Source organism: Homalodisca vitripennis, chromosome 1 (assembly GCF_021130785.1).
Source record: "Homalodisca vitripennis isolate AUS2020 chromosome 1, UT_GWSS_2.1, whole genome shotgun sequence".
Classification (NCBI taxonomy): Eukaryota; Metazoa; Arthropoda; class Insecta; order Hemiptera; family Cicadellidae; genus Homalodisca; species Homalodisca vitripennis.
Window position 1 is genome coordinate 170,700,290 of NC_060207.1, and position 23,382 is coordinate 170,723,671.

The 23,382-nt window shown below is 34.9% G+C and overlaps 1 protein-coding gene across 1 annotated transcript; it reads right to left on the reverse strand.

Annotated features, from left to right (window-relative positions):
- Nucleotides 1–373: 373 nt before the first annotated feature.
- LOC124353987 (cyclin-dependent kinase-like 1) lies at nt 374–19,199 on the reverse strand. Its single transcript, XM_046804094.1, is given in 8 exon segments — nt 374–917; nt 2,949–3,092; nt 4,469–4,617; nt 5,451–5,540; nt 6,682–6,789; nt 7,418–7,490; nt 7,492–7,704; nt 19,194–19,199. Coding segments are annotated over 8 exon segments (912 nt in total). The 3' UTR covers nt 374–788.
- Nucleotides 19,200–23,382: the final 4,183 nt, after the last annotated feature.

A 23,382-nucleotide genomic window follows, 5' to 3' on the forward strand; every position in this document is an offset into this window, starting at 1 on the left:
TTACAATGTAAGGGGTTATTTGCCCATAACTTTTGCTAGGAACTGTTGTAGAGAAGTGTTATATTTTGTCATTGTGTTTCTATTGAATAGACCTTTAGAATGACATCACAAGATAGGGTTTACAATTTGAAAATTTAAAGTTACCTCCCTCCTCCCCTTTCATCCAAAAATGTGTTTTAATAGGTATGGTCAAGATATCACATTGATATCTCAATCCGTTTGGAATATATCCAGGTGTATCAGGACTTAACTTATACTCTGCATAGAAAAGTCTCATTCATAATATGTCATATAAAAATGTGATAATAGTATTACCTCATGAATTTCATAGTAATATATAACTAAAGTTAGAAATATTTGGTTGCTTTCAATCAGTGGTATCAATAAGGAAGAAAGGGTTAATTCCTCCAGAACAAAAATAAATATTGAAATGTAAATATGTGTGTATAAATATATTAACTGTTTTTGTACAGCCCAATTAAAATACTTAAACAGTACCATGTATCCGCTCTGTCCCTGTAATGGATGTATTTCACTAATTTTCATTTCCACCAGATAAAGATTCTTTTTATGTCACTGACTTCAAGCAATACACATGATCTTTTTCACATTTCAGTTCCTGAACAGCTTCCCATGTAGAAAGAACATAATTATATTATATACTTAAAAAATAATTATCCCTGGTAACAATAACGTTTTTTGCAACATTTTTTTAATGGGGTTGTCCTATATTTTGTCAACTTGAGACGTTTCCATGAGGAAAGTTAGGACTTTTATCGTGGAATCTGTCAAATGTCAGGGAGATGGTCAAATGTGTGACCACGCAAGTGGTTAGACCGGCTGTAGTCGGGGCTCGGACCATTACTGGGTAGCTGGGGCAGCAGACTGGAGCCTCCAGCAATACTATAGCTGGAGTTCTGGAACATAATTGTGGTCATATTAGTTTTGATTTATTATTACATTTATGTAATAATTATGATTGATCATTTTGCTCATTTTATGTGAAAAGGCATAACCATAGTTTTGTTGAGGTTGATTATTTGTTCTCAGTTAATGTGGGATTAAATTTTGCTGTGTTTATAATTTCTTTATTAGGAGACCATAAAAAAGTTAAAAAGGAGGACTTATATCGTTATCCTGTATAAAAAATATTATTCTTAGATACACTAACATTAATTACCATCAGTTGCTTGGTTGAGGTAATAAAACAATCTCCAAGATGGTTTAGCGGTTTCAAATCTAATGAACTTTCTTCTGTTGAAGAATGTAATTAATAATTATTATAACTAATTTCTGTTATAAGAACCATTAGAATTTTATCTTGGATTACACAATTCTTCTGGTGTTTTACATTCAACTTAAGCACTGCTGTGTGCATAATATTGGATTTTTTTATTTAAGAAAACAAAAATCTCATAGTTTAGAAAGTAAACAGTCAAATTAAAAGGATACATCCCTGTCTTAGTATTCTAATTTTTAAATGGCTAACTTTAAATACCAAAAATTAAAGAAATTAATAAAATTTGTTATGTTTAATTGTTTGAACTATCGTATGTACACCAGGTAATTTTGATAATAATGTAATACTAACATTTGCTTTAATTAACCTCATTAAAATTTAATTTCATACTTATTTATATATATATATATATATATATATAAATATATTATATATATATATATATATAGTTAAATTGTTGTCTCCTTAATCAACTATTACACGTTTTAGAATAGCATTTGAATTTTAAAATGAAATTTCCTTATCTTAGAATAGCTCTGAACTGCAATGCATTAATAATAAGAGACACCAAATAGTTCAACAGTACTGATAAAGCTATTAATTTAGACTTTTTTTATGGATTTCAATTAACTGTCTGAAGTTCACATGTTTGAAGGTCGCATACCCAGCACACAAAACAGGAAATAAATAAATAACAAAAATCACAGTATTTGATAGAAATATCATATCAATACTGTTGAATTGAATGATGAGGGTGCGTCTTACCATTAATTGCCAAAAAAAGACTTCAAATTTTAAGCACTCGTGTGCAACAAAATTTGCTTAACCTTATTTCTATCAAAATAATTTTGATTTTGTTTTAAACTAAATTGAGTGCTGTACTATTCTCAAAATCTTCTTATTCAAAAAATGTTACCTACAATTTCCATTCTACTGTACCAATACAGTACAGTAGTTGGTGGTTTTTAGAACCAATATGAATTGCATTAATTCTGTATCTAATAAGTAGTAATTAAAAGAATATTACTTTAAATTAAGAGCTGGCTGTAGTGAATGACCTTGAGTTTTACCCCATAAGAGCAATGTAAAGCTTCTAAACTTTGATGCTCTTTTTATTTGTTGTAGAATCGTGGGAGATGTATCGTTTTTTTATAATTATATGATTAATATGCATCAAAACACTTTGTAGTTTTCTTGTAAATCGTTTTTCAAGAAAAAGAAATTTGTTTGTTTTTTAATATTTTAAGGATAGAATAAAATTTTTTGATGTAAACAAGTAGGCTTACCTAATTAAAATATTGAAAAAAAATAAAAAAAGTTTGATTAAATGTTTATCATACCTTTAAAATGCGATCCCTCACAATTCTATGACCGAAACTAAGATAGTAAAAGTGTTTAAAATTTAACATTGTTCTTATGGAGCTAAAATCAATATGGTTATATATGGACAGCTCTTGATTCTAAAATAATATAAAATATTAATACAAGGTATAGAATAAAGTTATTTAACATCTTACTAAATAAAAACTCTACCCTTAACTGTTGAGAGGGAAAGGTTGGGTATGTGGTGAGGTCCACAGACCCTGCACAAGATTTTTTTAGCCTGTATAATAGGTATGAAAAGTAATATTTTAGTACATAATGTGCTCAGATTTATAACAAAATTTTATTTTTTGTAGCTTACTCTTAAGCTTATTTAACAGCTTACCCTTGAACGATCCCTATGTTTTCTGAGCTTTTCGAACTCTTCTAGTTCTTGATCTGGTAACTTGAAGTGGAAGTTGTTGAAATAGGGATGTGTCAAAAGCTGCTCACAAGTCCATCTCTTGCTGGGCTCTTTGTCTAAGCATTTCTGAAAACGAGTATTAATAATGTAGGTTACCTTACAAGTTTTACAAATTTAATGAAAATTGTAATCATACTGAGAGTAATGAATATAATTAATTAATCACAGAATTGGAACACCATTTAATGAGCACTGCAACTACCTCTTATGTGCCTTATATATGAAACAATATTCCTATCCTTTACTTGTGAATTGGCTGTAGTGAAATGACATTTTACTTGCCCTAATTTTTCATTATCAAATTATGGGAGATGTCCATACAACTGTGAGTTTTCTTGTAACGTTACAAGAAACATGTGTATACTACTTGAATATTTAAAGATGAAATAAAAAGTTTTTAACACGTTCTGAATCCACTTGCCTACTGTATTTAAAAACTAAAACTTATTTGGATAAGTAATAAATCATACCTAATAGGCATACATCAGAATTCTGCAACTAAAATAACAGACAAAACATTGCTTAATACTGTAGTATTGTCTTAGGGCTAAAATTAAGATGGCCACCATTTCGGCTGGCTTTTTTAATATTGGGCCAAATAGGTTTTTTATTTATTTGCCAAAATATCTATCTCTCGCTTCCAGTAATGAAACTTTCAAAACCTTTTTGGAGTTCTGAACCTTATTAGAGTGTAGAGTTGCATACTTTTAGATAGCTAGCTCAGACATACTACTAAGTCAAATTTTCAGGAAATAATTATTAAAATATAATCAATGTAGCAATATATTAAAATGTTGCCCTGTTAACATTATTTTACACTTCATACTTAAAGATTCTTTCACTTTACAACAATCATCTTGTGTGTCTTTTATTAGCAAAATTATTCCCCTTTCTGTAGAGTATCTATAAACAAAAGAAGATTTAAAGTTAAATATGCTACTGTAGAAACTGTGATCTACAAATTTCAATTAAGAGACATACAAATTTTAAGTAGAATTTCTCTGATGAATACCTGATGTATATCTTATGAATGAAGAACATAATTTGAAAATGTAATATGATGATATATGATGTAATACATTGTAAAAATAATTTTTTAATTATATATTGACTACATATGTAGTAAAAATTGAAATTAAATTTTTAAGATTTAAACTTTGACTGTTAGTCATAATTGGTTTTAGTAATCTGGAGGATTGTCAGGATTTTTTTTCTTAGGCAAGGAGTATGGAGTACATGCCTATCCTGACCATATCGATCGTTAGTCCTTCACAAGAGGTTATAAGTGTATATTATAGAACCAAATAAATTAATACAGATGTAGATTTTAAACCAAAATATCTAATATTCTGTAGCAAATTATAGAATATACTTTACAGTTCAATGATGGAATAGCTTCCTGTATTATGAGTATTTACTTATAAAACCTAATAGTAACTCACATGTAGAAAATCCAAAATGTTTGGGTCACCGAGAGCGTGTTTTGGCAGTTTTTCATGCAATGGTTCCAGAGAATCTGGTTGAGGTAGAGTGATTCCAGCGAAGAATTCATTGGATTTGAAAATAAGCATGTGTCTTTGTGTTAAGTCACCTGTAATATATGGTACATACAATAATAAATGTATGAAAAAGTTTCCATATATATATATATATATATATATATATATATATATATATATATATATTATAAAAAGGATAGGTCATCAAACCCTGTTGTTATACTTTACAAAGTCCTTATCAAACAGAATGAGGGGGAGAGTTCAAACAGTACAAGGGGGATGGTACTGATAAAAAGTTCTACAACCATTATATTCAGACCTGCAATATCTCTAATTAAGATCCAAAGTCACTCGGCCATTGTCCCTCCTGTATCATGTTTGTGTCAAATTTCAAAGCTGCGTGTTATTTATAACTGTTGAGGAAGGAGTGTATCATACTGTACTTGTAAAGCATTAATACCAGTTACACAATTATTCTAGGTTAATCAGGCCAAGATAAAACTAATCGAAATTTCGGATGACACGGATCGCCATTAAAATATGTCTTCTGGATGATTTTGATATTTTAAAACTAAGCAGTGTCAACAGGAAAACACGTACACATCTACAAGGGTCTGCGTTCGCTATTTATAACCTTAGAATGTAATCAGTTTCAACAGAAAGTTACTTAATGCCAGGATTTAGTCTAATTCTTATAATTTACTTCGGATAAATTGGAACTTCGGATAATTATATTCCGGGTAATCGCTTCCTTAGCACACCACTACACAGAGATAACAGACAGCCCAACAATAACTTCACATATCCATACATATCTGAATATTTTTATTATGAGATACTTACATGTTATATAACCATCTTCATGTATGTAACCTATTTCTTACACAGAGAAATTAACATACTTTAAGTAGAAATTATGACTTACCAAGTGTTCTGCGGATGAGGTAAAGTTGGTCTACGTCAGACTTCCCCGGCCAGAGAGCCTCCCCCCTCACGAGTTCCGCAAACACACAACCTATTATAATCAAAAGTTGAGATTGCTGAAGTATTCTGTTTAAGAGAAAAGTTAGTATAACTAAAAATCTAGTTTTTTTAATTTCAAAGCTCTAGATGAAAGTTTAGTTGTAAATTGTTCTAAAACCGGTTTAGTTAGGGTGATGGGTATATGATAAAGTCGTTCGTTATGACAAACTCAACGTAACAGAGTTCCAAGGACATCATCGGGGTTTTTCATTTTCTGCTTTGTATTCTTGGTGGAAGTGAGTAGGTTTTAATGGAAAAACACATTTTTTATACTTCCACATTTAATTTATTTAAAAAAACGCTTTCGCCGGTTAAGGCATCATCAGTTTCTGAAACTGAGTGCTAGAGCTTTGTACTAAAATGCAAACTGAGTATAAATGGATTACCAGAAAGTAGTTGGTTTCTGAAACTGATGATGCCTTAACCGGCGAAAGCGTTTTATAAACAAATTAAATGTGGAAGTATAAAAAATGTCTTTTCCATTCAAATAATCGGGGTTCCAGAGTAAACTTTGTTCAATTTTCAACGAGTTACTTTTTAAAATTTTAATAACATTCTTTATATGTTTTATTGCTGAAGAGAAATTATTTATTACATACTTTTATTAATTTTAAAATTGTGTGTATAAAAATCATTAGAATCCGAAATAAGAAGGCCTCTCTCATTTTCTTCGGTTCTCGATGCATAAAACGTTTCATTTTAGGAACTTTGAGATATTTATTTGTTCTATATGAAACAGAAATTTCTATTTCGTCGCGTTATGCAATACGGCACATGCTGGAGGACAATTACAACGATTGTAGTGAATCGGGATCAAGTGGAAAAAACTGTTTACTCTGTCGGGCATAAATTGCAACATTGAATGTTCAATGTTGCCAAGTCTAAGCGTGAACATCCACGCCATACACCACTCAGCTCTAGCGAACAGCGGCACTTCATGTTGTAAATGTTACACATTATGTTAAGTACATCGAGCATTTACTAATGTACCAATAACATTGCGATCACCCAGTCAAGGCAACAGTGGAGTGAGTGTGGCAACAACGCAATTATTTCTCTCGCCAGTCACCCAGTCGTAAGGTGGGTATTGTACGTGATAGACGAATCTTAAACATCTTAGAGGTTATGCTTACCTATCGCCCAGACGTCTACCGGTGGGCCGTACAACGTGTCCCCTACTAGTAGTTCTGGGGCTCTGTACCATCTTGTCGCTACGTAGTCGGTGTAGTTCTCTCCTGGACCTGCATAATATATTTTTTAAGTCAATGATATACTCGTGGGAGACATTTAAGGAACTATCTTGGAGGCAGGTAATCTACGAGTTATTATGGTTTTCATAGATGATGCCGGTCAAAAATAGGCAATACTTATCCGATTTATATCTCAGATTTGAGTAAGTGCTAGAGCTTTGTACTAAAATGCAAAACTGAGTATAAATGGATTACCAGAAAGTAGTTGGTAATATTAACTAAAATATTAAATCTTTTGCGACCTAAGCTTTAAAATTTTACTATGAGCTCAGCCTTATTAAATTATTAAATATTTATATAAAATTAGTATTTTCGATTTTATTAGCAGGTGTAAAAGAATGCTACAGGCACGTGTCAGAATACCTTATAGTTAGATTTTTCTGCCATAACCTATAATGGTTTTACGTATTGGTTCTCAATTTACTCAATTACTTTCGATATGCATTGTGTAAGTAATAATAATTCCAACTATTTTACTAGGAACATTTGGAAACGTTTATCCATTGTGAAATGATCGGATTGGGATTATCCACTTTCCGAGTACCTCACTATATTAGCTTCGACTGTGACTTGCATGATGCTAAAATGATCAAAATTATGAAAGGAGAATAATTCTTACTCATGATCCTGGCGAACCCAAAGTCGCAAAGCTTAACGACGCCCTGTGCTGTCAGAAGGATATTCTCCGGTTTGAACGTCCCGATGGATGCAGTTGTGCTGATGACAGTACGCCACACCCTGCAGGATCTGCCAACTGATGCTCCGCACCATAGTCTCGGGACATCCTTGTGGGTAACGTTCCAGCTCGTGGAGCACCGTATGTTCGCAGAACTCGAACACCAAATGGAGTTTCCGCTTCCGCCGAAACACTTCCAACAGATTCACCAGGTTTGGATGCTTCAGGCTCTGTTAACATAAAATATTTCATATTACACAATCTGGGCATATGGGACTAGTTAAAGTTTCTGTTAATATTACTGATCATACGAGGTCCAATCAAAAAGTATCCGACCTCGTCGTGTATCGCGGCTTCTGCTGCCAATAATGAGAGATAAGATTTGTTGCGACAATAGTTCCTACTATGATAAGGAAAAGGTACAAAGTCTAATCTTGATCCCCCGACTGGTTCGCCGGAGACGGGTCAGTATGTACTGATAAGTCAAGTGCGCGTATCGGTTTTCTCTAACTGTGAAGATGACGGAAAAAGTGGAACAACGTTATTGCATTAAATTTTGCGTGAAACTCGGAGAAAACAAAGTGAGACCATTCGGAAAATTCAGCTAGCATTCGAAAATGAGGCAATGAGTGTTACGCAGATTAAAAGAGTGGTATAACCGTTTCAAACGTGGTCGAACCTCGGCAGAAACTGACGCGCGTTCGGGGCCGACCAAAAACAAGTCGAACTCCGGAAATCATCGAGAAAGAAAAAAGTTTTGATCTGTGAAAATCGTTCGAATGACTGTGGAGGAAGTAAGTACTGAGTTAGATGTCAGTTTCGAATCAGCTGAAGCAATTTTAACGGATGACTTGGGATTGCGCCGGGTAGCCGCAAAATTTGTGCCAAAATTGCTGACAGACGAGCAGAAGCAAACGGTGATTGGATGTTGCCGAGGACATGCTGCAATGTTGTGAGGTTGATGCGGACTTTTTGACATCGATAATAACTGGAGACGAAAGTTGGGTCTATGGATATTGACCCTGAGAGACCAAATTTCAGTCATCACAATGGCAGTCTCCCCAGGATCCTCGGCCAAAAAAAACAAGGCAAGTTCGAAGCAATGTCAAAGTGATGCTTACTGTTTTTTTTCGACCACCGTGGAGTTGTGCACCATGAATATACCCCTGAGGGTCAAACTGTGAATGCCACAGTACTATTTAAGTGGCCAACGTTGTCTCCGAGATGCGATTCGCCGCAAAAGACCTGACTTGTGGGCGTCTCAAAATTGGCGGCTACACCACGACAATGCGCCAGCTCATTCTTCCCAGCTCATTCAAACTTTTTTGGCGAAACACGGCACTCCGCAAGTTCCTCAGCCTCCGTACTCTCCAGATATGGCTCCATGCGATTTTTGGCTCTTCCCCCACCTCAAAAAACCATTGAAAGGTACCAGATTTGAAAGTCGAGAAGCATTATGAAAAAAACGACGGCTGATCTCATGGCGATGCCGAAAAGTGATTTTAAAAGACTGCTTCCAGAAGTGGAAACGTCGCTGGGAATCGTTGTGTTGCTTCTCAGGGTGCTTATTTTGAAGAAAATTAACGCCAGCTTTTTTCAGGTAACTTCAGTTTTACGTTGCACCAAAAGGTAGGATACTTTTTGATTGGACCTCGTATAATAGGATTCAGATGACTAATTATGGGTAGGCAGTGCAATTTGTTTTTTAATTTTTAACCGAATTTAATTTTTAATAAACATTGAAAAGTACTTGCTCCCAAAAACTCGAACCCGGATCTCTCACTTTTGCCGGGTGAATGTGCTACCATTACACCACAGAGCCCTTACTTTTTACGATTCAATTATTTAGTATTTGGCCGTATCTGTCACATATGCGTTTAATAACTAAACTAGCATATGATCGGAAGACCAAATACCTGTCAAACGAATTTTGTTTACATTAATTAAATTTGTATAAATGGCAATAGCTGAATTTTTATTTTTAATAAACATTGAATCACAAAAAGTACTTGCTCCGCCGGAACTCGAACCCGGATTAATGTGAGTCCCGGCGGAGCAAGTACTTTTTGTGATGCAATGTTTATTAAAACATTGTGTGTGTGTGTGTGTGTGTGTGCGCGCGCGTGTGTGTGTGTGTTTCCGAAAGTCATAAATCAATTAAAGTCCGTCACTCCCTAAAACTGTAACTCAAGCATATACTATAAACAATATTTACATTTTTATCTTTAGCCGTTTTTATTTAGGTCTAATTATAAAAATTAATGTCCTACTTTAAATGGCTCTAATTCTTTGGGTACTAACTCTATCATTTTATTCTGTGACCCGTGGAGACGAGACGGCAAACACGGAATAACATTAAAGAAGACCGCCCTCTCGCTTGTGGCGTTTTACAGGGAATCACATCAAAGGTATAAGTGAATTCAAAGCATTACATAACTACACATATGTTTTACTTCTTTAAACAAACTTTAAATAATACTCAAAACTAATTATACTTCACAGTTTGACATTATCAATTTGTTTCAACGTAAAAACAAATTAAAACTAATAATTGATAAAAAACTAAAATATTATATTTCATACCTATTATACAGGCTAAAAAAAATCTTGTGCAGGGTCTGTGGACCTCGCCAAATACCCAACCTTTCCCTCTCAACAGTTAAGGGTAGAGTTTTTATTATGTAAGATTTAGTAAGTGGTAATTTTTCGAAAATACTTGAAAAATAGCATACATATTCTAAAATGTTAGTCCATTTTATGAAACGCCAGTTTTTTACAGACTACAGTTTTTAATCAAACTACTATAAAATTTTACCTGTGATGCGTGCACATTAGTAAAATGGTTTATTAATCGAAAAAACGGTAACAGTACGAAAAATGTGTAACTTGAATAATGTATAAATATTGAGCAGTCATTTAAAATTTTCATCGGGAACAAAGAGTAGACCAAGGTAAATTTGCTACGCGGTGAGAAGAGGAGAATGGCCGAGGATTGATCGAGTTGAGTTGCTTGAATGCGTGACCACACTCTGAAACACCTCCGCGTTCTACTTTGGAGACAATGGAACTTGAATTCATTACGACGGGAAAGAAGATAGGGATAGAACGAATTTATTTCTACGAGTGAACCAAATAAATTGGAAAGACACTTATACATACACTTGCCACTTGACCTCACATTCTGCATGGCTGTTTTTCACTACTACACTTATATTTTGTAATAGAGGGAGGTTTTTCAATGCCTCATTTCCATTTTGTTCACAGCAGCTTGGTTTATTTAAAATTCTCGAGAAAGTGAGGAATGTTAGTTTTGAGAGGAATGCATGCATGAAAACATTTTACAAACATTGTTTCTAACTGATTGCAACCAAACGAAGACCAAGTTTTTAGAAATCACTTTGTGTGCCTGTAACGATTTTAATCTTCACATAACGCAGCTATGGTGGGAAGGGTTTTGATCCAATGCGAATATTGAGTTTAGCTCCAGTTCACCTTCCTCTTACGTGCAGCATCTGAAATCTCATGCTGTTGCAGACTTGACTCCTAAAATCTGAAAGCCATGTTCGTCTGAAGGGAAACCAAAAACAGAAGAACGAAGAAGCTCAAAACAAAACCTCCCGCATCGCTTCGACATCAGAGACACCCAGACTACAAAACGTAGTGCAATTAGGTAAAGAGGTATTCTCATTGTCTCATTAGGTGCACAATTGAGTGCACTACGGCGGCGATCCCAAAGCACGGTGGAGCAACCGAATCTTTTACACATAACGCAGCTATGGTGGGAAGGTTGATTAAAAGTTTGCAATATTCTTATTGTAATAATCATAGCTCTGTAGGTTTTCAGATAACTTTTCAATTATCTTTCATTAAGAAGTATATGGGGTTTCGGAATGATCAATAATGAGCATGCAACAAAAATAAACGCGTATAGTCTATCTCTTCATGGAAAAATCTGTTTGTGTGTTTGTTATAGCGCAAGCATAACTTATCAACACTAGCAATCTCATTTATAATTACTATTACAGTATCTAAGTTTTTCCCGTTCACACCTACGACACACGCCTTGGATAATTCATATCCATTCGTTAGTCGGACTTTTGAAATCACAGTTTTTATGGTTATCTCGTCTACTATACACACAATAGAAACCAAAGGTAAAACTTCTGTTCTTACACATTCTATATCTCTTTTAAATTTTTATTGTGGTAGAACGTTCAAGTTAAACGTTACGAAATAGCATAGCAGTTATATCAGCTACTTCGCGTCGTAGAGCAAGACTAAAAAGGGGTTTAGAATTCTCAGGTCATATCCAGAAACTGGACAACTCGATCTTTGTTAGCTTTTTTATATATCGTAAGGTTTCAGGACAGTGGCCAGACAAAGTTCCTAGGAGTGTTCAGTAAAATACGTGAATTGTTCTACGCAGAAATACGTGTGACCACGATCAGTTATTCTTAATTGTGCATTCGTTTGTCTGTTTTGCATTTACGCGTAAACTATTCAATACTATTACGACCATTATTCGACTATAAAACGTAATCTTCTATCAATGTTTGGAGTTATGATACACTGATATAGCTTGATTATAAGCATATAAATACAATAACTTACAACTAGGAGTTCACATGTATTTCCAAATCGTAAATCACATGGATACTTCTGAATCAGGTTCAGCATGTGCGCAAAGTGTAAAGCCTGTAAACGTTCACAAATTTCACTATTGTTTCATTCGGAGGCGTCGATTAAGAAATCCAATTTGGACAATTTATATCGAAAATGTATAAAATCAATGTTTTTTTCAGAAAAATGTTCTGGTTAATACAGGATGCAGAATAAGTCTCGCGCGGGCTTGTTATTTTCCGAACGATTAAGGTAAAGCAATACAATTTGGTATATCATTACTGCACCTATACATGTACTTTTTGAAGTAACTATCATAGTTTTGTCATGAGATGGCCCACAAAGAGTCAAGAGGTAATCTTAAATTAGAGCATAAGCCAAGTAGTAGTACACCAAATTAAAAGTCTTTATTAGTAGAGTACAATGCCGCAAATCCGACCTCAAAGGGTTCACTCCTTAAAAACATTACGCTGGTTTTAAAATTTGAAACATTTACAATGTAGGTTCTGTTCTAGATGGTTTAAAATTCTTGTCTCGGCTCAAGTTGTGTAAGTTAAACTTAGTAAATGAATACTGGACTCATGAAATAGGTTTTAATGTAGTTAGTGACTCTTCACGTGTAATGGAGGGTGGTCTACAAGGAGTTCGGCAAAAGATTTAACGTAAGCATAGCTAAAGATGTACATTGTTTTAAAGAGTAATGTAAGATGTACATCAATTGAAGTCCAAAGCTCAGATAAGAATTTTTCTACTATAATAACACCAGGTTTTCACTTTAGCATTCCCATCTGCTAAACAACCCCCTTATAATGACGTACATCTTGAGCTTAAACTTACGGTAAAATCTCCTTGTAGACCATTCTCCATTGGATGTCTACTATCTTAAAACCTATTTATTAAGTCCAGTATTAATTTACTAAGTTTAATTTTCACAACTTGAGCCAAGACAAGAATATTAAGCTATCTAGAAACAGGACCTACATTTGAATTGCTTCAAACTTTAAACCAGCGTAATTGTTTTAAATAGTGAACCTTTGAGTTCAGATTTGAGGCATTTTACTCTAAATAAAGACCTTTAATTTGATGCACTACTCAACCTATGCTCGCATTCAAGACTTTCTTCTGACTCCTTGCGGGCCATCCCCCTGATATGACAAAAAATTGTAGTTACATAAAAAAGTAGATTTATATGTGCAGTTGTCATTTACCAAGTTTTATTGCTTTACATGTAATTCTTCGGAAGTTACCAAGCCAATGTAAGACTTTTTTACACCCTGTATAATAAATTATACTGTCGATAAATAATTATTTGGAAAAAACGCTTTGTTTGTACTTATATATCGGCATTTGACTTCTTTGGTATACTTGGCCACAGAGACTACACTATTTCATATCTCATTCGTCCTTGTCATGAGGCAGGGAACCCTGCTATATAATTAACTTAATAAAAGTAATGTTAGATTTCCGCATTGTCAATCGATGGTTCACTTACCTTTTCACTGTACTACGATTCTCCATTGACCACAAGAGGGGCAGGTCAGATATACTATTGTGTACTTTCTGGAGGGGGACAACAAAGGAATGCAATTACTTACGTGGTGATCGATAGAAGACTGAAAGCCCTCAGACCTCTCCAGTAACGCCTTAGTTACACAACAGTAGTACTAAAAGCGGAGACAGTTCATGTCAATCGTCTGTTACTACTGTATTATGTTACAGTCAGGTAACATATTGTGATATATATTATAGATGAAGATGAGATCCATAATACATTTTTCATTGATCATTTATGACTGAAAAATAAAACCCCCACGAACGAATAAATACACCTTACACACTTCATAGGAAGGTCACTAGAGCATTTAAGTTTCAGAGTCGGCTGTAGTGAAATGACCTCGAACAGAGAACCTTGTGCACTTTTACATCCTTATTTTTGACCGTAGCGTTATGGAAGATGTCACATTTTAAAGATATAACTAATACGCATTTTTAGTTTTTCTTGTAAGGTGTATACTACAATTTTGAGTAGTTACAATTTAAAATCCGTAAAATTGTGGGAATATTTTCTGAATAACTTTGAAAATATTGAAAAAAATGTCTGAATGTGTATTATTTTATATATTTAAAATAAGGTACCTCCCATAATTATACGATTAAAAATAAGGTAATAACAGTTAATGTGGTTTAAAATAGTTCTTATAGGGCTACTATCAAAATGACCGCCAGTACAGCCGACTCATCCCTGGCTGGGTTGGTGGATAATGCGGATGGAAAGATGCGATCTCGACAGAGCATGTCCATGTTAATTTATCGATATTCGAAAGACATTTTTTTTAATTCCCGAGACCAAGCAAATGGTAGTCAAAGATTAATTCGTAGTATTCGATGAAAAAAAAAAAAAAAAAAAAAAAAAAAAAAAAAAAAAAAAACAGAAATAACAACTAATAGAAACCAAGCAACTTGAATTCAATACCCCTGAAAAGTGGAGAAAAAGAGAGGAACTGTAATATTGGTATACTCTAAAACATAATTATTTATCTTTTAAACTGTCTTGTCAGAAACGGAGATAGAGGTGAAACTGATGAACATAAGACAGAGAAGACATTATGGTTAGAGGGGCACTGGTACCATCACTTCGCAATACTGGCCATTCTATTATTTCATCTTTCGCACGACAGATGTATGGGCGTATCTCATAGAGTTTCTGCAGTACTTATGATCATCTCTTTTCATGTGATTAAATTTAGATATCTGCCTTCTAGCAATGATCATGTTCACATATCTGCCTTCTAGTAATGATCAGGTTCACATATATAGGCTACCTTTTAGCAACAATCATGTTCACATGTCTGCCTTCTAGCAGTGTTAAGTTCGCATACCTGCCTTTCTAAACAATGATCAGGTTCACATATCTGCCTTCTAGTAATGATCAGGTTCACATATATAGGTACCTTTTAGCAACAATCATGTTCAATGTCTGCCTTCTAGCCGTGTTAAGTTTGCATACCTGCCTTCTAGCAGGGGATGATTAAGTTTACATACCTGCCTTCTAGCAGTAATTACCCTAAGCAGTTGACGTACCAAACGTTTCCAGTTTTATACAAACCGACGAAACTTCCACAGAGCAAAAAAGGACTTTTTCAACAAGCCATCAACATAATTCGCGATATAAGCTTAGGGAAACGTGTTTAGATATTTTTTCAAACACAACAAAGCTATACGGTATTGATCCTGAGGGACACGTTCAAACTAATATTCTTCAAAAACAATTTAGGCCTATGACGTTTGTTTTCAAACATTTTTGGCAGAGAATATATATATAATATAATATTTACTTACTGAAAAATGGTTGTTGTTGTGTCATTCTAACAGAATAAACATAACAGAGGGGTTGTCGTGCAAATGTAAAAATAATTAAAAAAAAAAAAACTGCCTCTCAACTATTTATGTGCACATATGTATGAAACCACATGCATACAAATTTGTTGATATTGAAACTCTTAAACTTGTTAAGACTCTCGAAATATTGATGTTCTGGTAGGAAATTAGTATTATTGGTTCAGAGTTACCGAATCCCATCACTCCAAAAGGTACAGTTTGGAGGAATTTAGATGTGCTGTGCTCGTGCAGCCTCTGAATTACTACCCTTTCAAAAAACGAACGAACGCTATCTGGTGATGGCGGTTGGCGTTTTTTTACCGTGCTAGCCGCTGAGGATGAAGGCCGCAAGAAATCTCCTCTTAACGACTTGTAAACTCACGATTTATCTGATTTGCCGTATTATATTCATTCACTCACATACGTTATTTTCAAATAAACAACGTTAAATTAAACAACAATACTAACAACTGAAAAAACAAGGATAAGTCCTCCTATTATTGTTATTAATTTTGGTATTCTCTTATTATTTTAAATTTGTACTCAAATCACTTCAATAATATTTAATTAATTTACAATGCTAGAATATAATTTTCTAATAACAAATGTTACTTATAAATGATTGGAATTTTTCATTTGTGAGTTCTTCAATTCCAGAACTTCAAGTTGTTCCTCCTCTTCTGAGGTCCACGTGTCACTGGCTGTCTGTATCCGAACGCAACCTGATATAATAAGGGTATTCTATAAATATTTGTCAATCTGGGGTTCTGCGGCTGGCATGAGTTCCCCTTTCGAATTTTTCTCTATACGTGCTTTGCACTTTACTGACCAACTCTTCTGCGCCCATTACTTGCATATCTTGTCTTGCATAGGTTTAGCGTTCAAGGAAAAATGTTTCCCCACCCCCCCCCCCCCCCACCCCCCCCCCCCCCCACCCCCCCCCCCCCCCACCCCCCCCCCCCCCCACCCCCCCCCCCCCCCACCCCCCCCCCCCCCAAATAATAATGAACAAGCAATAAGTAAAATGCTTGTAGAAGATTTATCACAGAACCACAAGCACCAGGACGATTATCACGTCAGTTTAAATATTTGCCAGTTCAAGCGTATGGCGGACACTTCCAGGTGAACGCGGCAGTTGTACCCATTCCATATAAAAACACGTGTTCAAGACCTTATTACCGCAAAGATCCTTAATTAAACGGAAAGATGGTTCTGCCGCTGGGTAAGAAGGAAATTGTTTACGACATCAGTATTTTCTTCGGCGTTAATCTGCGTTACTGATATGAATCCTGTTTTACTAGAAATGGAATTGTAAATTTTTTAGCTCGTAAAATTAGGCCCATACATGGGGACTTACGACCAACCCACATGAAAGACGTACGTCCGAGGCATTTTCAACATAGCAATTCAGTCAGGATGTTAATAGCGTGGCTTGGTGGGTTCTGGGTAGATAATTTGATTGGGGTCCATTTTTTGAGTCCCTCCCTAAATCGTACTTAATGGGTAGTAGTAAGCGTACTTAAATTTTTTTAAGAACAAACCTAGCCTACCCTCTTGGAAGATATTCCTTTTGAAAACAGAATATATGCATGGTATATATGCATCGACGGAGCAACTCGTCCACATTTTTCTAATGAAGTGAAAAAACTATTTAAAATTGATACAGTACGGTAGACAATGGAATGGTCCCGAAATGGTGACCAGTACAATGGCCACGCGACGTTCTCCTGGACCTCAACGCCAGCAGACTTTTTTCTCTATGGGGGTTATGGATGAAGGTCACGTATTGTTTATTCAAGCAACGGATTTGAACAGAAACGCATAGAGGGAGGGTTACGTAATACGGGGGCATTACAGAGTGGGCTGGCAGGAAACTATCAAGGAAATGCTGCCCAAAACTGTGTATGAAACGGCGCCTAGAATAAAATGGATTGGGTATTTCGTCCGCCTGCGAAAACGTGCAATTGGCTAACCAACGGAGGACACTTTTTAAGCAAGACTATTATAGGTGATTATTTACCAGTTTTATAAAGGTTTAAAATACATTTGTTATGTTATATGTTTCCAGTCTAGAATTAAATGATTCAGCTGTTTACTCCACAACCTAAACATTAGTTAATAAGTTGTTATGCAGAATAGAGAATATGCATTTCTTTGAGTGCGTCTGTTTTATTTTTAAATAAAAGGCTAAATTTCAATTACCTATTATTAATTTTTTTTCCTAAGTAATTTCACATGAAATCTTTTCAGAATTAAAACTGTTCTAAGCCAAATCTGTGTTCAAGAAAAAAAATGACCATTCTATTTAAAACATTTTACGGAAGAGTAATGCTTACTGTTCACAACCCACAAAAATTGTGTTATTTCTTTTGCACCAATTCTTGTATGTTTTAACGTAAGATATCTCTGTAAAGTATTGCATTTTACAGCTCTTGGGACGAAATTTTAATAAATTTAGTGTACAGATATAAGAAAACAATAATAAAACAATCGTATTTGTATCTTTGTTACACTTACCCTTTACCATTTTATTAAATACGGGCCCTGGACTTCCAGGCCAAGGGTTCTGAAGTCATCCGGGCGAAATCTTTCGCTTAGGGCGTGAACTCGCAAAACGAAGGCGTTTCCGGGTTCATATGGTTATAATGAAACTTTTTTTACTTGGTTTTTTAGCCTATAGAATAAGCTCTCGTCGAGAGATTGCCGTTTAGTTATTTGAAATCACGCCTTTAGTATAGTATGCTTATATATATAGTCAGTGACAAACACAATAAATTCACCGAGATATTCTCTTCCCAGTTTTCATTAATTGTTTGTCAAAAACGGGATTCCTTAATATATTTAATTTTTATATATCTATATATATTAAAAATATTTGGAATGATTTGTGTATGTTTTGTCCTTTATGGAATCGTGTAACATAATTGGGACCGATCATGATGAAAATTTATGTAACGTATATGTTAATTTTTTTCCCACGGAGAAGTGTGTTTATAAGCTATGGCCCATCCCTTTCCCCCGAGTATCAGGATATTCCGTCCCCACTGGTTACAGAAATACCCATAAGAATATGCATTGTGCAGGCAAACATATGTTAACGTTCCCAATTTCAAGATTTTTAATCAGCTGTTCTTTGTAAACATATAATTACAGCTTATAGTTTTAAAAGCATAGAGTAAGCTTAAGAGAAACGACAAATATTTGTTTTAAACTGTTTTTTTGCTCAAATCACGAGTGTTTAAACATAAGAGCTTTAACTTATCCAGATAATACAATTCAAATTTTTTTTTGACGGTAAAAAATTTCACCAATTTAACTGACATTATTATTGTATTTTAATATAAACGCATACGGCTCATGTGCTTAGATCAGAAGAGGTAATGCAGACTATCATAATTACTATCTTAGACGGTTGGGCTACAAAATATAAAGAATGTTTTATTAAAATCAACCTTTAGTTGTTTTTTTTTGACAGAAGTATGGTTCTCAAAACTCCGTGGTGTTACATATTCTATTCCTCCTCGATCCGAGACAACAAAGCAAGCTCAATCGTGGCATCGGAGATCATAAAACTAATTTAATCCCCCCACCCCTAAAATTTATATATAGTTAAAGAAAAAATTTACCTAAGTAATATAAGGGACTCTCGGTTCTTAAGATTTGCAGTGCTGAAAGGCCGTGGGTAACAGCTAAGATAGAGGCAGTGAATATGGGTACATACCTTCATGTCGATTACGATTCCCAGAAGGAGGCTCACGGATGGGAACGACTATCAATTATAACTCAGCAATGATTTAGAATGTGATAGAAAAAGGTAATAAGTGAATATAATAGTGTACTGTTTTCAACGGGAAATTTGCGGTGCGAAGCCGCGGGCAACTCTTGTTGCAAAAAATTATGTGGAAATGTCGCGCAGCAAAGCGCGCCGGGCCCCGCTAGTATATAATATAAAAATTGACGTGTTAGTCTCAAGTTGAATTAGTCTCAAAAAAGGATCCTTCCTTTAAACAGATTGTTTTTATATACTAAGGTTTCTTATTATCGAAGTATAATAATTAGTTTCTCATAGACAACAACCTTTTATAGTCTGTAACATAATACACGTGAAACTTGAGTATAATTTTACCGTAGCTCCATGAAATCGAGGCATTTCAGAAATGTATCATCATCACAAGAACTGTTGATATTCTGATTACCAATGTATCTATCATACACTCTCATTCAACGTAGGGCATGTCTAAAGAGGGTTAAATCATAGTGAAAATAAAATACAATATAATAAATAAAGATCCTGTTAAGTCATAAGTGATAATATAATACAAAGTAAACATGACCAGACAAAAACTAAAGACGTCTTCTCAAGTGCGACCTCACCTCACCATTCAAATCAGGGAAGTGGGGGACAAAGAATCGGACATCAGACAACCCATGCTGGCAGCAAAACATACACAAGCAATATAGGTGTACACAAATATGTAACGATTGTTTTTAAGCATGTTTAAGCATATTGTCTTGAAAAATTGTGTGACACTAACTATACAAAAACTTACAGGATAAAGAATTTTACGCAACCATCATAAACAATCAAGTGTGAAAAACTTAGAAACACATACCATTTTAAGAAACCTTTAATAATTAGTGGGTTAAGAGTTACTAGAATAGACCTGTCAAAATTTAGTATCATCTCATGCCGTAATTCAGACTGTGGATGTAATATAGATGAAGTAATAACCAAGAAAGTATTTGTAGGAAAAGTACTTATTAACTCCTTCTTGTGTTTCAATATGAAGGGTTGCAAATAGAAAAAAATGCTGTTGTGAAATATATAGTCATGCACAGAAGGGTTGAAGTGATTAGGTAACATACAGATATCTCGGGCTGGTGCAACCATTGTCGAACCCGAAGCACAAGAAGAGCGATCCTACAATCTCTACCTCCCCAATGTTACCATTAACCATACTCAAACCTATGATAAACATGGTAAAAAGACAGGTAAATATTTCAAGCGTCTTCCAGTCAAGACCCTTCAGGGAATGTATCATATTTTAAAGAAGAATGTAGAATTGTAACTTTCATAGACTACGATAAACAAAATTATTAAAGGTTTTCTAAGGCCCCTGCCCTTGATCATTGCGCTTCCGCTTACCTCACCTGATTCATGTGTTTCCGAAACTACAAACTTTGGTTTCACAAATCAGAGAAAGCCAAAAATTCGCTTTCTTAATTACTTATCTCAAAGCTCCAAATTTGGAGTATAGTTTTCAGCACATCCACTAATCAAATCAAATCAATTTATTCCACATACTTAGTAATATACAAGAAAAACAAAGCTTATTCGTATGGAAAATTCTCAGCAAGGACTACAGGGTCAGAGCGCTGGAAAGAGTTCTTTCTTATATTTACATACCAATTACATAAAAGCTATATTAATGCATGACACAACAAAAGTAAAATTTCTTTAAAAGTATAACCTAAAATACTAACAACTTTGAAAAGAAAGGATTACAACTAATACAAACAACTTGTCTAACAAACAAAAGCAGGTTCACGTATGAAAATTAATTGCTACATATTGAAATTGACAGGTTCCAAGTTTTATGCAAAAATTAAAGTAATAACCAATAATCATACAACAATTCATTGAAAGAGCTTTGGACCGGTAATTTAGGTGTAAGGTGATAACAACAGCGCCTCTGCAGCCCGCCATCCAACACGGAGTAACCATGCTGTCACCTTTCGCTTATACACAATGACGCTGTCACTCTCTGCTTCTTTAAATTTCGTTAGGTAAATTTCGATACACTATTTGGGCCAGATAAAATGAATTAATAATTTCAGAACTATGAATTTAGGATTCCATAACCGTAATTATCTTTGAGCCTGCATAACGATGATGAGTTTCAGTAAAAATCGTTTCTTTATTACTTCTTATAAATAATAACAATGTAACAATAAAAAGTTGTCTTATATTAAGCACAGGAAATTCCACAAAAAGTAATAAAGTTGGAAATCTATAGCTCTTTTTAAAAATAGTTTTTACTATTGCTCTCTGTGTGAGCGCAAGTGGTTCCAAGATGGCAGCGGAGGCACCACCCCATGCCAGTATACCGTATTGTAACACCGACTGCACGTAGGCAAAGTACACAGTCCTGCACTGATCCACCGTCAAAACCTGACCAAGCGTGTGAAAATGCATATATGAGTTTCCTTAAGGCTTTATTCAAATACTGCAAACGTGTGGGCCCCAGGAGAGTTAAGATCAATGATAACACCCAAATATTTGTACTGGTCCACACGCGCAATTGCTTCACACCCACACACATTCGACAGCGGATGACCGCAGGAATGCATCCTCAAAGTCCGAAGGCCAGGATCGGCTTGATTTCTTGTAACGATGGGCAAAATACTTAATTTTTCTAACATTAACTGTAAGAGAGTTATGGTCAAACCACATTTTTAATTTTTGATAAATCTTCCGAAGCCTGTTCCAAAACTTCGTCCCGCGTGCAGCCGGTTGAGATAACAGCCGTGTCATCAGCGAACAAAAATATTTTTTCCTTTGACATTTAATTTTGAGACATTATTGATATAAATCAAGAAAAGTAGAGGCCCCAAAGTGCTTCCCTGAACAACACCAAAATCAACACCAGCACTGTCACTTTTGATTCCTGAAACTACCTGAAGCCGATTCTGGAGGTAACTCCTGAACCACTCTAATTCTTTACTCCTTGCACCAACTGCATCTAACTTTGCAATAAGCTTTGCCTTTTTAAATAAAGGTTAAAGAGAATTGACCTTTTGAATTTCTTTAAAAGACAATCAGGTAAGAGCTTCCATGACTTGCCTGTCATAAGGCATTACTCATCCGTTTAACTGAAAATGTAAAAAAAGTGTGATTCGATTTCCTTCCAACGATTAGAACTTCCCTGGCAGATCTTATTAGAAAAGCTATATCTGTAACAGTAATTTCACTCAATAACCTATCTTTAGGAGGTTTTGTTGTTTTGGGTTCTGTTTAAGGAAACTGGATTGTATGCAGAGATAGGCTAGAAATATTGTCTTACCGAATTTGCAAGTTTTACGAATGGATCTCAGACAAAGACATGACCGGTGTTATCGATGTTGATACTATCAATTTTAAAAGTGTCTCTTCAACTCCATTACACCGATGGTAGAGTCTGCAATGCAATGATGAGAATCTGATAAGAGATGAATAAATCAGTCAGTGGGGGCGTTTGAAGAGGGGGTGGGAGTAGGAGCATGCGTATGGTTGCCTCGACGGGGTGGGTAAGCGATCAGTCGAGAGTATCCCGTTATCGAACTAACAAACTCTGCATGGAGAGATGGCTGAGTGAGCGGCGCCTTTGGCTTTTCGGCAACAACCTGCCTCTCTTACCCAGAAGGTCAGTACTGCATCCTCATTTTAGTTAAGGTTTAAGGAAAGAATTTAAGAAAAATTTAAAACTAGATAGAGTTCATTCAAATCCTTTTTAAGGTTATCTCGCCAGTAAACAATAGACAGCGCACTCGCAGTGGTGTTCTCGAAGAACAGGTTATTCAGAAGTGGACAACAAAGCGGCTGTTAATATGAAGTATGAGTGTCCAACCATACATAAATCATTGGAAAAACTGTTGTTGGTTTTAGGCGTTTAAACAGTAGTCTGTAGTAATATCTTTGACTAAATAAACCGATGCAATGATTATCTTCAACATTAAGTTCCTAATACGTTAGTTCTCCAACAATGTTAACACTTTTACAACATTAATATTATCTTAGTCGGATATCAACCTTTTGACACCTTAAAATATAACATTTATACCTAAGAAATATATTTTCCGTCTTCAAACTTGAGTTTGTTCATACATTATCTCGTGAGCTAGTATTATTATATGATGAGATACGTGTGCTA